Source organism: Ammospiza caudacuta, chromosome 1 (assembly GCF_027887145.1).
Source record: "Ammospiza caudacuta isolate bAmmCau1 chromosome 1, bAmmCau1.pri, whole genome shotgun sequence".
Classification (NCBI taxonomy): domain Eukaryota; kingdom Metazoa; phylum Chordata; class Aves; order Passeriformes; family Passerellidae; genus Ammospiza; species Ammospiza caudacuta.
The window spans coordinates 11,177,492-11,191,934 of record NC_080593.1 but is presented as its reverse complement, the minus strand read 5'-3'; the positions used below and the strand labels follow the sequence as shown (position 1 = coordinate 11,191,934).

The 14,443-nt window shown below is 40.9% G+C and overlaps 1 protein-coding gene across 2 annotated transcripts in view; it reads left to right on the top strand.

Moving 5' to 3' along the window:
• LARP4B (La ribonucleoprotein 4B) overlaps window positions 1–9,324 on the top strand; it is a 55,657-nt gene extending 46,333 nt beyond the window's left edge. For both annotated transcript variants that reach the window (XM_058808855.1, XM_058808847.1), the window contains exons 14-17: window positions 333–497; window positions 4,071–4,192; window positions 4,817–4,928; window positions 5,470–9,324. In XM_058808855.1, coding sequence (XP_058664838.1) covers window positions 333–497; window positions 4,071–4,192; window positions 4,817–4,928; window positions 5,470–5,751 — 681 coding nt within the window. In that variant the 3' untranslated portion in view covers window positions 5,752–9,324. The remainder of the gene's footprint in view (window positions 1–332; window positions 498–4,070; window positions 4,193–4,816; window positions 4,929–5,469) is intronic.
• Window positions 9,325–14,443: the final 5,119 nt, after the last annotated feature.

Genomic DNA, 14,443 nt, shown 5'->3' with positions numbered 1-14,443 from the left:
CACCATATCATGGTACATAAACCAGTCTGTTTTCCTTTCTGTGTCACTGTGTCTGTCCTCAATGAAGAGTCAGTGAGAAAACTTCTTATTTTGTCAGTGTCCCTAAAGCTGATGCATATACCATGATATTTAAATAATAATTAAATATTTTAAGGGCAACAGTGGAAAATGAAAGCATCCATTCCTCGGTACTCTATGGGTTTTTTGAGGGATGAGATGGGGGGACCTTCTCCAGGGGTTTGCTGATACAAATCAAGTGAAAATACAGTTTAGAGCTGCATATCTTTTCTGTCATCTAGTGCAGTAACCCCAACCTGGTATTTCTATTCCAGAGAGGCCAAACACAGTCTCCACCACCCCCAAAACCTCCATCTCCCAGCTTTGAATTGGGTCTGTCTAGCTTTCCTCCATTACCTGGGGCTGCTGGCAATTTAAAGACTGAAGACCTGTTTGAAAACAGACTGTCCAGTGTGGTAATAGGAACGTCAAAAGAAAGAGTGAGTAGTGGATGTTCATTTTGGTTGGGAAAACATACCTCTTGCATACCTCTTGTTTTCTGATTTGGTGATCTATGCATGGAAAAACTTGTGGGTTTACATGGGTTGTAAGAAATGTTCTTTAAAAAGAGCTGTCAATTGATGTGCTGCTGCCTTCTTCAGTTATATCTTAGAATTTGTTGGGTATTCTCTTTGAAATGGTGTGGGATATGGGTACCAGCTTAATAAGTAGATGTTAATAGCAGAGATTAGAAAATATGCTCTTTGCTGTACATAACTGCCTCAGGCTTTTTGATAGACTCAGGTGAAAAATATGTGATAGATTTTCCCTCCTGCTTGAAAGTAAGACTTCTGAGTTTTATATAAAACACTTTAAAGTGACAAACTTCTAAGCACCAAAATAAAGAAGCTGCCTACATAATCTCAGTACACTAGGCATCATAGCTGGAACAAGAACTGCTACCAAAACCAGCTGGATCCCAGTGTTGTCTTGTCAAATTGCTCAGAAAGACAAAAAAACACCAGAATAACTTGGCAACCACTGCTGTATAGATGTAGTAGAGATGCAGTTGAAAATTAATGTTCAGTAGTTTTTCATAGATTTCATTCTTAGAACTGTCTCTACCATGCCATCTGTGAGTGACAGTATGTTCTTCTCCAGGAAAACTCAAATAACCCTCTGCAGTGTGGAATTCTCTGGGCTATGAAAGTCTGTATTGGCTTTTTTTGATAGCTGAAATGTAACTTGTGTTTTTCTAGCTGTACCACAGCTGAAGAAGTGAAGCCCTGGATTAGCAGTGCAAAGCTACGTGGTGAAGTGGTGAACAACCACAGTCTCTGGTGTCTTCTCCTGCAATAAGCTGGGTTTAGAATGTTTTCTTTGGTGCCCATGTGTCAGGGGTTGGTGAAGAAAGGGGGAGGCAGCAGGACAGTCTGCACCCAAGGCAGTGACTGTACAGAGAGCCCATCTACTCTGTCTCCTGCAAGTGGTAGGAGGGGCTGCTGTGTTCCAGGATTGCATTTAGTAGGAATGTGCAGTTCAGAGCCATGGTAAAAACAGTGTTTAACTTACTGTCAGCCAGTACTACAGATGGTAGGCTTTTCTTGGCTAAGATCTATTAGTTATGAAGTGTTTTACCTCTGTTACTTATGAAGTGGTTTTTGACTATTGTACTTTAGATTTTAAATAGAATTCCAGGACAAGTTTTTATTGCTGCAGCTGAAAACCCTTTGTTCCCCCATTACAGATCTAGTACTTGCTTTGTGCTTATGGTAAAGAACTTAGACTTCTCTCCTGTAGAGGCAGTCTTCATATCAGTTTGGCACTTAGGCTTTATGATACTTGCAGTGAACTATCACATTAAAAAGCATCCTTCAATTTACCAGTTTCATTTTCCAGCATACAGGAGTTATTCTGTACCATTGTGTGGGAAAAAAGGGATTATGCTGCCTTTCCTTGTTGGCATTTAAGTAAAGATTAAGATAACAGCAGCTGGCTCCAAAGAGCAATTGTGTTCTGCTACAGAGCTATTTGAGCTAACATCAGTCTTGCCAATGTATACAGACTGCTTTTCACCTTGATCTCAGTGTTTTTTCATGTCACTTGATGTGGTGTTACAAAGCACTGAAGGAGAGTTACACAGTGCTTCCCTTGTTTCTTATAGAAGGGTGAGTCCAGTGTATGGGAGCTGAGGGGGACTGGAGGTCTGTTGTTTCTAAACATTCACCTTTTGCAGTCTTACATTGAATCAAACTAGGCTTAGATCTACTGCAGTAATCTATGCTGCCTGATTTTAAAACAGTGCCATCAAATCCCATTTTCTTTTATAACAGCAACCATAGGAGTCTTAGGGTTATGCCCTTTTGAGTGGTGACTTGACTGAGGGAAAAGGAGAGGGTTATTTTATTCCTTCTGAGCTTGTGTTCTCCCATTGCTTCCCCTTCTGCATGCGAGAATCTCTTTGAGGTTTGGAATTTTTGAGACAGGTCAGAAGCAATACAAAGAGCATAGCACCCTTTAAAACAAACAAAATTATTATAAATGTGAGATATATGTTTTTCAGAATACAAAGTAGTCTTTTCTTATTTTGTGACCATTTAAATTAATGTATGCATCTTGAACCTATTTGACATTTATCTGGAAGTACAGTATCACTTGGCACTGGCAGAATCTTTTGAGGGCTATGGAAAAAGCCTTTGCTTGGTAGCAAATCATTATATTGGGATGATACAGAATTAGAGCTTTGAAGAATACAGTTCTTAGTGCTCAGCACTAGGAGACTTTTGTCTTCATAGGCTGCCTGTGGTTATGTCTACAGGTGCAAAGCCTGCTTTGTCACCAGCAGGTGCAGAATTTACAGGTGGAAAGAAGTCCAGTCAGTAGTGGCGTTCCCCAGGGCTTGGTGTTGGGACCAGTTTGATTTAATAACCTCATCAGTCATTTGGACAGGGGGATTGAGGGCACCCTCAGTAAGTTCACAGACAGCACTAAGTTGGGCAGGAGTGCTGATGTGCTGGAGGCAGGAGGGGAAGGGTCTGCAAGAGGTCTGGACAGGCTGGATTGATGTGCTGAGGCTAATTGTGTGAGGTTCAACAAGGCCAAGTCCTGGGTCCTGCATTGGGGTCACAACAACCCCAGGCAGTGCTACAGGCTGGGGACAGAGTGGCTGGAAAATGGCCCTGGAGAAAGGACCTGGGGGTGCTGGTTGACAGCAGCTGAACATGAGCCAGGTGTGCCCAGGAAGGCCAGTGACATCCTGGCTTGGGTCAGCAATAGTGTGGCCAGCAGGACCAGGGCACTGATTGTCCCCCTGTCCTGGGCACTGGTGAGGCTGCACCTGGAATCCTGTGTTCAGTTTTGGGCCCCCCCAATACAAGAAGGACATTGAGGTGCTGGAGTGTGTCCAGAGAAGAGCAGCAAAGCTGGTGAAGGGTCTGGAGCACAAGTTATGAGGAACAGCTGAGGGAACTGGGGTTATGTAACCTGAAGGAAAGGAGCTCAGGAGAGACCTTATCACTCCTTACAGCTGCCTGCACAGAGGCTGTAGCCAGGTGGGGGTTGGTCTCTTCTCCCAGGCAACCAGTGACAGGACAAGAGGAAATGGCCTCAAGCTGTGCCAGGGGAGATGTAGGTTGAAAGTCAGGAAAATTTTTTTTTTACTGTAAGGCAAGTTAAGTGTTGGAAAATGCTGCCCAGAGAAGTGATGGAGTCACCACCCTAGGAAGTGTTCAAGAAATGACCAGATGTGGCACTTAGTGCCGTGGTCTAGTTGACAAGGTGATGATTGATTAATGATTCAAAGTGATTTTGTCATTCAGATATGTCCCAAATGGACTTAAGCTTCTAACTTCTTTGGAAATAGCCCCAGTGTGTTATCTGTGTTTCTAAATAAATGTAAAGGAAAAAATAACAGGTTCGTTACAATATCTGTGTTGTATCCTTCTGTACCTTCCTATAGTCAATTTACCAGTATAAATCAAACTGGGAAGTGTTCCCTGGTTGTGCTAATTTTCAGGCAGACCATATTAATTGGATATTTTGATTGTCTTTCTGTGCCTTTTTTCCTCCTTCAGAACATTAATGTGGATGCAAGTACAAACACTATTCCATCAGGAATTCCTCGAGAGCCGTTACCAGTTTCTTCTACATTGCCCAGGACCTTTGAAAGGTCTCCTTCACCTCCCCAGCCTACTGAGTAAGCACTTAATTACATGGGTATAATTAGTCTGCTCTGCATCACATTTGCATTTTCTTTCATCAGGCAGAACAATGTAAATAGCTATTAAAATTTTAATCAATGAAAGAAGTAATATTTTGTTGTACTTGTAGTAAAGGCAATAAAGCTTAATTTCTGAACAATATCATAATAGTGATTCAATCATAATAGTAATTTAGCAGAAGAAAATTTAGTGTTGTGGTTTAGTTTCTGTGAGTGGAAGTTTAATGAATACCTTGCTGTCTTGTATTTAGATACCTTTGAAACACAGAGAGTAAACCCATGGCCCTGTGGGCAGTACTGATGTCCATACCATAAAAAAAGTTTTTGGTAACACTTTATTTGGAACTTGCAAATCAAATAGCTGAGTAACTAAATGCTATTAGAACATGACAAATTAGAGGTAGTGTCACATTGCACAGGAATATATTTTTTCTATTTTTGATGGCATTTTTAATGTAATTCTAGTCATCATGTGCTAGGCAAATTATAGCTGTAACTACTTGCAGTCATACTCAAACTTTTTAGAGCTATTATTAAACTATTCATCTATCCTGAAGTTTTCATTTTTCATGAGCCTTGCTTCCTGCTGGATGATTACAGGGACTCCAAAGTTGTGGATAAACAGCAGAGAGAGACACAGAGTACAGAAAGACTTTCTTCTTCCACTCTGAGTACTGCATGTAAATCGGTACAAGTCAATGGGGCTGCCATAGTAAGTGACCTTATTATTCACTTTTTCTTAATGATCCAGTTTGCATTTAACAGAATATTTATTGCTACCCAGTGTTGCCTAATCATGTGAGCCCAGCATCCTAGAATTAGTCCAGCAGCTTTAAATTTGCTTGTTTGGCTTCATGATTACTTGCATGATAGAATGATGCAATTAGCAGTGCAAAAGAGACCCCCTTATCTGAATCTTTTTCTTGGTAGTATCTTTGAGGTAGAAGTATTAAAACATAGGTTGATATTGAAACCAAAGTATTCATTGTGTTTCAGCTGGTTTAGAGTTTGAAGGGGAAGTATTTTGCCCTGTGCCAGTACCCCATTTTTCTGGCATGCTGTTTTACATTTTACCTTTTCTTCAGCTTTATTGTCTATGCAATTTTTGTAAACTACATACTCAAACCCTCGTCTACATATTTAAGTGCATCAGTCTTTTGGGACAGGACTTCACCCTTTTTTGTTCATAAAAGATTTTTTTTCCCCTTAGGATGCTTTGTTTAACTCTGTCCTGTTTGTTTCTGATTTCCCAGGAACTGCGAAAACCTAGTTATGCGGAAATCTGCCAGAGAACAACTAAGGATCCTCCTACATTGCAACCCCAGAAAGAACAGAAGCCAAACACTGTAGCATGTGGGAAAGAAGAAAAAAAGCCCACAGAAACAATAGAGAAAAACAGAGAACCTCCTCCTGCAAAGTCACATCCTGGACAACCCAAAGACCAGAGAAGACAGTCAGGACGCAGATCGTCCCCTCCAGCCGTTGGCAAACGCTTAAATAAAGAACAGAGTACCCCTCCAAAATCTCCTCAGTGAAAATAACACCTGGGAGGGATTTGAGAAGAGGTCTGTTTCCCACAAATTAAACCCATGTTCCCACTAAGATACCTGAGAATGAGTTGCTGGTTAGGAGCTTGCAGTGATACAAGGCATGTAACAATGCCTGCAAGATCTTTTTTTGTGAAATACTTTTTCCCCCTCTTGAACAAGCATTCTATTTTTCTGGGTATTTCTGGATAGTTGTTCTAAACCTTACATTTAGATTGGTGCTTAATTGGAGGTGAAGCTTAGTGTGATTTTCTTTTTTTCTTTTTCCAAGGTGTAAAATATTTGTCTTAAAAAAAAAATCAACTTTTTATTAAGCCTCTCTGTGGCTGTGTGAGTGCAAGCTCTGTATAGTGAGTTTTTTCTAAACTGTTAAGCAGAAACATGCTGCTGCAATATTTTTAATAAACTGGTCTGCAAGTACATATCTAAATTAGTGTCCAAAAGACTGATAACGGCAGCTAGTGTGTAGAGTGCAAGAAAGTAGATATATTTTACAAATTAGTATGTGACCTTGAAGATTTTTTTTTATTGGGCTGCTGTACTAAGTGTCAGCAAACAAACTTGCACTTTTAGGTTAAATGAGTAGCTGTTTCTAGCATTTTTAAAAACTTAATCTTTTTTTGATGTTTTGCACACATAAAATGAATTCTACAGGGCACCATATAGCAGTCTTTCTGAAATATTTCCTTTTTTGACTTACTGCAAGCAAGTAACCATCTTCTCACTCCAGAATAAAACTGATGTTATAATTTGCAAATACAAAGCACATTGTGAATAGAAAGAATCAAGTCTGTGAGCTTCTATGGTGGTGAAGCCTGTTAGTGGATGTTATCAGGAGAAAGCAGAGTAGCCTTCTTGTGATAACCTTAGCTTCCCTGTGCTTGTAAGGGAGTTAACTGAGTCAGCGCTGTATATTCTGGTTACCCCTGTGCTCTGTGTAGACTTTTTTTTAAAACTCTGCCCCAAGTGCTCTTTGAAAGAGTTCATATCTTAGTCAGCCTTGTGTTGACATCTTCCTGTAACTACGAGCATTGGCATACAGATTTCAATTTTTCAAGCCGTGAGATAATGGTGTTTGTTTTGTGTGGTGGAGGAAGAGATCCCTGATATTTACCTCTGGGATGAGGTTTCTCACACTTATTTACTTTAGAAGTGATGCGCTTTCTGAAGGACAAGGATGCACTAAATTAGCAAGTTTCTAATAAAGTTGAATATAAATTATTTTTGTTTTAAAATGCCTAAAGCTTTTCTTTAAGTGTTTAAACTGCAGGAAGTTCAGACAAAACTCATTCCTGCTGACTATGACAGTACAGTTTATTCCACAAAAATGTTTATTTAAACAACTGATTTTTTTAAAGAATTATTTCCATCCAATATTTAAAGACTTGAATTTTATTTAAACTTGAAAATGACTTTGCCTTAACTTTTGTACAAGACAGTTTAGAGTTAATGAGGTCTGACCCCGTGGAGGGTTAGCATGAATGGCATACAGAATTACTCAGTTACAGTATGTATCTATTGTCACTGGTCTTACTGGGTAAACATACTGTAGTACAGGAACTAGCCGCAGTTTTTGTAATATACCTTAAAGATCTTAAACAGTTGATCTTTTTCAGATTGTTGAAAAACCTGTAAATGCAAATAGTCAATACTGTATTAAATATGTGCACTTGGAAGTGTGTGCTTTGCTTGTACAGTTGTAAATAATCAGAACATATAAAAAGGTACCCTAAAGAAAAAAATCTGATAAAAATTATTGATATTATAAATGTTGCTGTTGAGCTGGATGTAGATAAACTAAATGTTGTGGTTTGAATATTACTTTAATTTGTTGTTTTTTCTTTTTCTTATTTTATTCTGGTGTGTTGAACTGACTCTGCCTCTTCACTGCAAAAGGGAAATGGAACAAAAGTCTTATTTGAAAGCCCTCAAATATTTTCCTAAAGTCCCTTTAAAACCAAACAATTTAACCAATTCAAAAGTGTTCTGCAATGTAAATAATGAATTTCAGCAGTCAAACTGTAATTTTTAAGTCATTAATAAAAAATCAAGTCTAATTGGGGAAAAACTTGACTGCTGCAAAAATATACACTGAAGCGTACTTGTCTGCTTTCAAGAGTATCAATGCATGGTTCATAGAACTGTAAAGTAACTATAGAAGTTGACTCCTGATAAATTTCCTATTACAAGCATCAATTGGTAACTAGTTGGCATTGTAAATCCAGCCTGTTGTATGCTGCAGAATTGGTCAAAATAGGGCACGTGGAGTCTGTTGATTTTTCCCGTTTCAAAAGCGCACTTTGTGAATGCTGAGGGAGGAGATAGGACCCCGACACCATCACCAAAACTGCTCAGCTCCTTCTGTCATTGGATTTTTAGCCCCTTCTCCTTTCCCCAGCGGCAGTGAAAGCGGTGGCTAGATTTGTGTATGGTTTAGGCCAGCTGTGTGACTCATTCTGTTTGTCTGCTGCATTGAAAGGCTTTACCAGCTGCAGACAGTGGCGAGTGGTCCCTTCCAGCGGCTGCGAGCGGCTCGTGCTGGTGCTCAGCCGGTGCCCCAGGTGATCTGTTGAGACCACTGGGATGTGTTGTGCTGTTCTAATGTATTCTGCTGCCATTTGTGATAGGTCAATACACTGTAATTACTGCTTACCCAGCAACAGTCTGTTGCATCTAAAGTTAAAACCTTCCTCTGATGCGGTTTTATAGCTTTTTAAAAAAAAAAAAAAAAAGTGACACGCCAAATCGCTGTGTAATATACAATACAACTTCTCCTTACTGTATTTTGCTTTGAGATTTATTTCCCCCCACCCCCACTCAGTGACAAAATGGAGTTTTTGGAGTAGAGTTGTGAAGTTGCATGCAGACTGTTGCTATGATACAGAGAGGGATTAAAACATAGCTTTTAAAATTAAAAATCTCCCAAAAGCAGTAGCTGAGCTCAAGGTTCAGGGATCCAGTAATTAAAATTGGCATTTTACCCTGTTAGAGCTGCGTGGTGATGCTTTTCATTTTGAAAACAAGTCAAAATGGGATCTGAGGTTTTTCCAGGAATTTTTAAAAAAAGGTTGTTTTCAAAACTGAATGTCATTTCAGATCAGTCCCACCCCGTGACACTGTCACTTAGAAACCTGTGAGCAGTGGCAGATTTTTTATGTTGCTGCCTTGTCCTTCAAAGCCTTGAGCCCTTGGCTTGGCAAGGCCCTTGGAGCAGGGGCAGTGTATCAGGAGCAACAGCTGACTGTAATGGTGCACACCTATCTCTCTATCTCCTTCAGCTCCAGGTAGGGGTTTGTGCTTCGGAACCTATTACACTAATAGCAGCAGACAATCCAAGATTTCTGAGGACACCTAACAGCTGCCAATTCACGAAATAGAAGTGTAATATGGGAGCCTTTTTGAGGGTTTTTGTTTTTGTTCTTCTTCCATTAAGACTGGAATCAAGCTTACATGTAAACTATCAGTAATTTAAGTTTCCTTTTGTGTCATAAAAATGTAAAACTGTCTAATTTGAAAAAAAATATGTAGGTTATGAAAAATAAAGATTTAGGCACTGTTGAATTCCTGATTTTTTTAATTAAACATTTCTTCAGCAGTATTTTTCATTACCTTTTGTCTTTTGCTCCCATTTTTGGAAATTGTATATTTCTAATTTTGGGGAAAAAAAAAAAAACAACCTTTTGCTTTCCTGTTCAGCACAGCTCCTGTAACCATCACCTAAGGCTCTGTATCAGCAGCAAGAACCTCTGTGAGTTATCTGAAGGCTGCAGTGTCTTTCTCTGTTAGGTAACTATGACTGGTTAACTTTTTTAATGCAAACACAAAAGCTGATGTGTTGTTTACTGAAGGTTCTATTCATTGGTTTCATCAATTTGTTAGATAAGGTATTGGCTTGGTCCTAAGTATGGATTTTAATATTTGGATTGGTGCTTTGGTTGCATGGCATTTGAATCTGGAGATGTCTTGGGATTGTTTTTGGCTTTAGCTGGTCTTAGAAGTTCTTCTCAAAGAAGATCTTGCTTCTAGGAAAGAAGAGCTTCTGGGATATCTTCTACATAAAAGAATATTTTGGAAATAATTCAAACACCACCCCACCACCCTCTTTTTTTGTTTTGTTGAGGCTTTTCTCTTATGCAGGTATATCTGACCAATTATAACAATGGATGTAAGCATGGAAATATTAACAATTGCTGTGGTTTATATACATCTTGGGAAGTATTGCAGTATTATTCCTCATGCTGATGGTTCTGTAAGCTCCTGGACAGGTTAGACTGTTACTGCTTCTATTTCCTCAGCACTTCTGTGCTCAGCAAAGTAAGCCAACACAGGAATACCAGCCTGCACTGGGCACTGTGAGCATCTCCAGGCTGGAAAAATCACTTAAACCATTGGGCTTTGGTGATGACCTGGGCTACAAGTAGTTGAAGGCAACCAGTTTTCACTTGAACAGGGAGTATCCTGTTAAGTTTTCTACCACTTAATGTGTAAAAAAAATGCATGGAAATTTGTTAGCAATGTTGCCATGATTCTAAAGTGGCTGTGGAGGACCACCCCAGCTCTGACAGAAATTGGGGGTCTATTTGTTTGCACAACAAGACTGGGCAGTGTCCCCTTTGTGCTGATTTTCCTCAATAAAAGTGGTGTTCATGGTGGCTGCAGCAATGTTCATGCTAAACACATGATTTTGTGTCCTCTTGGGCATAATGAGAAAGAGTGAATGTGGAAAATTATGTGCAATTTGAGCATCCAGAGCTTACTTACTGTCACAGAAACTAATTCATTATGCTTTCATCCTAAGGCTTCTTTAGAAAATAAGATTTCATGAAGTTTGAAGTTTTCTAATATGCTTTTACTTCACAAACCTTTACATTGAAACCTCTTGTTCTGGTATAGCTGAGTTTTTATGACTGCAACCATTTAAGTCAGGAAAGTGATTGCATTTCAGATTTTGCTGGTGTATAGGTGAAAGCAACATTATGCACTTCTCTGCTTTTGAGAGAATAAGCTCTGCAACAGTCTGGTGCCATCTGGTTATGATAGCTGGGTTACTGCAGCCTCCACTCATCGTGGGTAAACTTCTTGGGATATATTTCAATGCTTAACATGAATTGATCAGGTAGAAATTTAGTTCCGATGGAAGTGGCACATGTAATACAGTTCCTGAGCTGTTGTGCCAAATAAGCACAGAAATGCTGCAAAGAGGCTGGCTGGCCTCAGCTGTGCCAGTCTTCCTTCCTGTGTGCTCCCTCTCATCTGCACACTGGCTGCTCTGAAAAGTGCCCAGGAAAGAGGAGGGCTTGGAATAGGTCAGCAGCTTTTGTTGTACCAGCAGTTCAGTGGAGGGAGGAACAGGAGAAGAGTGATGATGGTCCTGGCAGGAGCACTGTACTACAATCAGCCAAAGTAAACTGAGTGTTGGTACAATTGGCTTATGACAAGTGGAAGGCAAAAATCTTGGCTTAAATGTTGTCTTGCTCCCTCTACAATATATATGGCTCCAGTCATCAAGCTTGGTGATTTTTGAGCCTTTTTCTCACAATGGAGAGGAGAAAGGGTCCAATTTCTGCTCTAGTGTTTTTGGTTATTATGTCCAAGCTGTAAATGTGCTAAATCTGTATTCTCTCTTATGATAGACTATTAAAGGTCATTGTGCATCGTGTCGCAACTGGTTGGGGAGCAGTTCACTGTTTTGCAAAATGGAGGGCAGAAGGGTGGCTGTATGCTGGGGAAGAGAGTCAGAAGATAAAATCACTCCCTAATTTCTCTGAATTCCCACCAGTTTGAGGAGCAAATTGCTCTGTGTGCTTGTGTTTCACATGTGGGTTGTGGAAGCCATCCTGCAGCCTGATGGCTTCACATCCCCTTTGCTGCAGGCAGACTGGAGGCATCTGCAGAGCAGTAAATCTACCATGGCTAAGGGTGCTCTGAGGAAGGAGGGGTAAATGGAAGAATTTACAGTTGTAAAACATGCCAAAGCTGGACAGATCTAAGAAATCTCCGTGGGTGGAATTGCTGATGCACAATGAAATGTGTCTGATGTCTTCCAAAACAAAGCCACGCTCTCCATGCAGCTTGAGATGTCAGACCAGGTAGAAGAGTGAGTGAGATTCAGCAGGTCCAGCCTATCCCCTCCAAGGCTGGGGTGTTTTCCAGGAATCTACAGTTCATAGCTTGTGGCTCACACAAGACATGTCTCTTTTGCTGTTTTGTCTCCAGCTCCAGTGTACTTAGCTCAGGTTTAGGGTGTCAGCACCAAATGGAGCTGGCTCTGCATGACAGTGGCTCACAGCCCCACAAGCCAGCCCTGTTTGGGTGGGAGGCAGCTGGTGCCTCTCCTGCAGGATGCACTCTGTGATGGGAACAAAGGTGTGCAGGTAAATATGCTCTGTGGGGGAGAAGGCCTTTTTCCTAAATGGCACTTCTTGGGATCTGTGGTGTCTGTGCTGTCCTGACCTACACAGTCTCTTACTCAAGGATCTTGTTCTCCTTTAGAAATGTGATGTGCAAAATTCAGTCATTTTCCCTCTCTTGTTAATATTCTCCTTTTCATCTCTAGTGAGTCAATGTTTTCTATTCTTGGGAGCTGCATTGCTTGTGGTAGATGACAGCTCCCTGCTCCTAAGAATTGCACCTGTTTTCAGCAATACAATAGACTCAGCATTTTGAAGCATATCAGTTTGCTGGAGTTTTATATTTTGTCCTACTCAGTAAAGCAAATTTGGTACTCAGAGGAGGATTATCTAGGTATGTGTTCAAAACTTTATATATACAATAAATTCAAAAAAGTATGCTCTATTTTCTAATATTTACAGTTGTTGCTGGGTTTATGGTGTTTGTTATTTTCTTCATTTCTGTGTTTACTGGAGTCTGTGTCCTTCCTGCATACTGGCAGTGTGTCCATCTCCTCTGGGATGGCTCGTGCTGGTGCTGAGGGAGGATTTCTGCCTTGAAGCTGTGGCAAATAAGTGTTGGAGAGACTTGTTGATTCAGACAGTGGACACTGAAGTGACAGATTTGCTAGAGTGATTTTCTCAGTAGATTTTTCTGCTTGAACTGCCAGACAAATGCCTCCTTGGTAGCAAAGTCTGTTTCAGATAAACCTTTGTATTTTACTTTTCATTTGAACTAGTGATTCCCATGGAGACAGAAGCTCAGCTATGCTGGCTGCCATCCTGAGTGCTGATCTATGCTTTCATCCCAGCCTAGGAAATCCAAAGGCAGCCACACTGGGCTGGGCATGTGGAAGTTGTGTGCTGGGTTTAATGTACATTGAGCTTGAAAATTTAAAAAAAAAAAAAGGCAAGATATGCTCTGTGGAACTCTTTTTTTAGTTCTGACACAGAAGAGGGAATACAGGTACCACAGGTGGCTCTGGAATGGGAAGGTAAGGCAGTACAGCAGAGCTGGACTGAGCAACACACCTTGTGTGGGCAGCACACCTCATGTTTCACTGTTCAGCCTTAGCAGGGGCTGCTGTCCCAGTGGTTCTGGCAGCCCAGGATGCAGCAAACATTAGCATTGGTTTGTGTGGAAAGTCACTACTTTGCTTCTACTCCAAATTATGTAGAATTGCCTGAAATCAGGAATCCCCCTTCAAGTTATTTCTTTGAGGGTTGCCCTTTAACTGTAAGGGGATGAATTGCTGATTGTCTACTGTATTTCTGGCCATGGTTTATCAAAGATTGGTTTTGTTGGATGTTGTAGAGTTGGTGACCTCCACAAGGCTGGAGAAATGGGCACCAACAGAAATCTTACAAAGTCCAGCAAAGGGAAATGCCGAATCCTGCACCTCCTGCTGCAGGAACAACCCCATGCCCCAGCTGGGGTGTGGAAAACAGCTGGAAAAACAGCTATGTAGGAAAGGACCTGGGGGCACTGGGTGGGCAACGAGTTGACCATGAGACAGCAATGTGTGTGTAGAGTACAGAAGGGCAGTGGCATCCTGGGCAGCCCTCAGAGCATTGCAGCAGGTCAGGGGACAATGATCCTGCTCTGCTCAGCACTGCTGAGGCCACACCTGGGCTGCTGGGTCAAACATTGGGACTTTGTCCAAAAAAAAGTTATGGGCACATTGGAGTGAGTGCAGTGAAGGTCTGTGAAGCTGATTAAGGGATTTGGAGCATCTGTTAAACAAGGAGAGTGTGAGAGCTGGGACTGTTCTTCCTGGAGAAGGGACAGCTCAGGGACATCTTGTCTGTGTGTACAAATACCTGAGGGGGAAAGAAAATATGTTGGAGACATATCCTTCTCAGTGGTGTTCAGGGATAGCACAAGAGACAGTGTGCATGAACTGGAACAGGGAATTCTCTTCAGGCAAAAGAAATCCCTTTGGTTTTTCTAAGGATTATTCAACACTGATATTTGATAACAATTGATAATTCAATTCAATTGTTGAATTATCAGCAATTGCCTAGAGCGGTTGTCCCCATTTGTGGAGATACTTACTGTCACCAGAGTCAGCCTCCCCTGACCCACAGCCACCTTCAGGTGTTTGACAGCATTTCCAGGGACATTTAAATGTTCTCTGACTTAATTCTATTTCTCTGAGAATTGGTGATTTAAAAATTCCCGTGGAAGAGAAGAGCAGGCTGAGCCAGATGATTCTGGGGATTTCTCATCCTCCATGGAGGCTTGGGCCATGACTGCAAGACACTTCATTAAGAAATGTAAAATGTTGGTC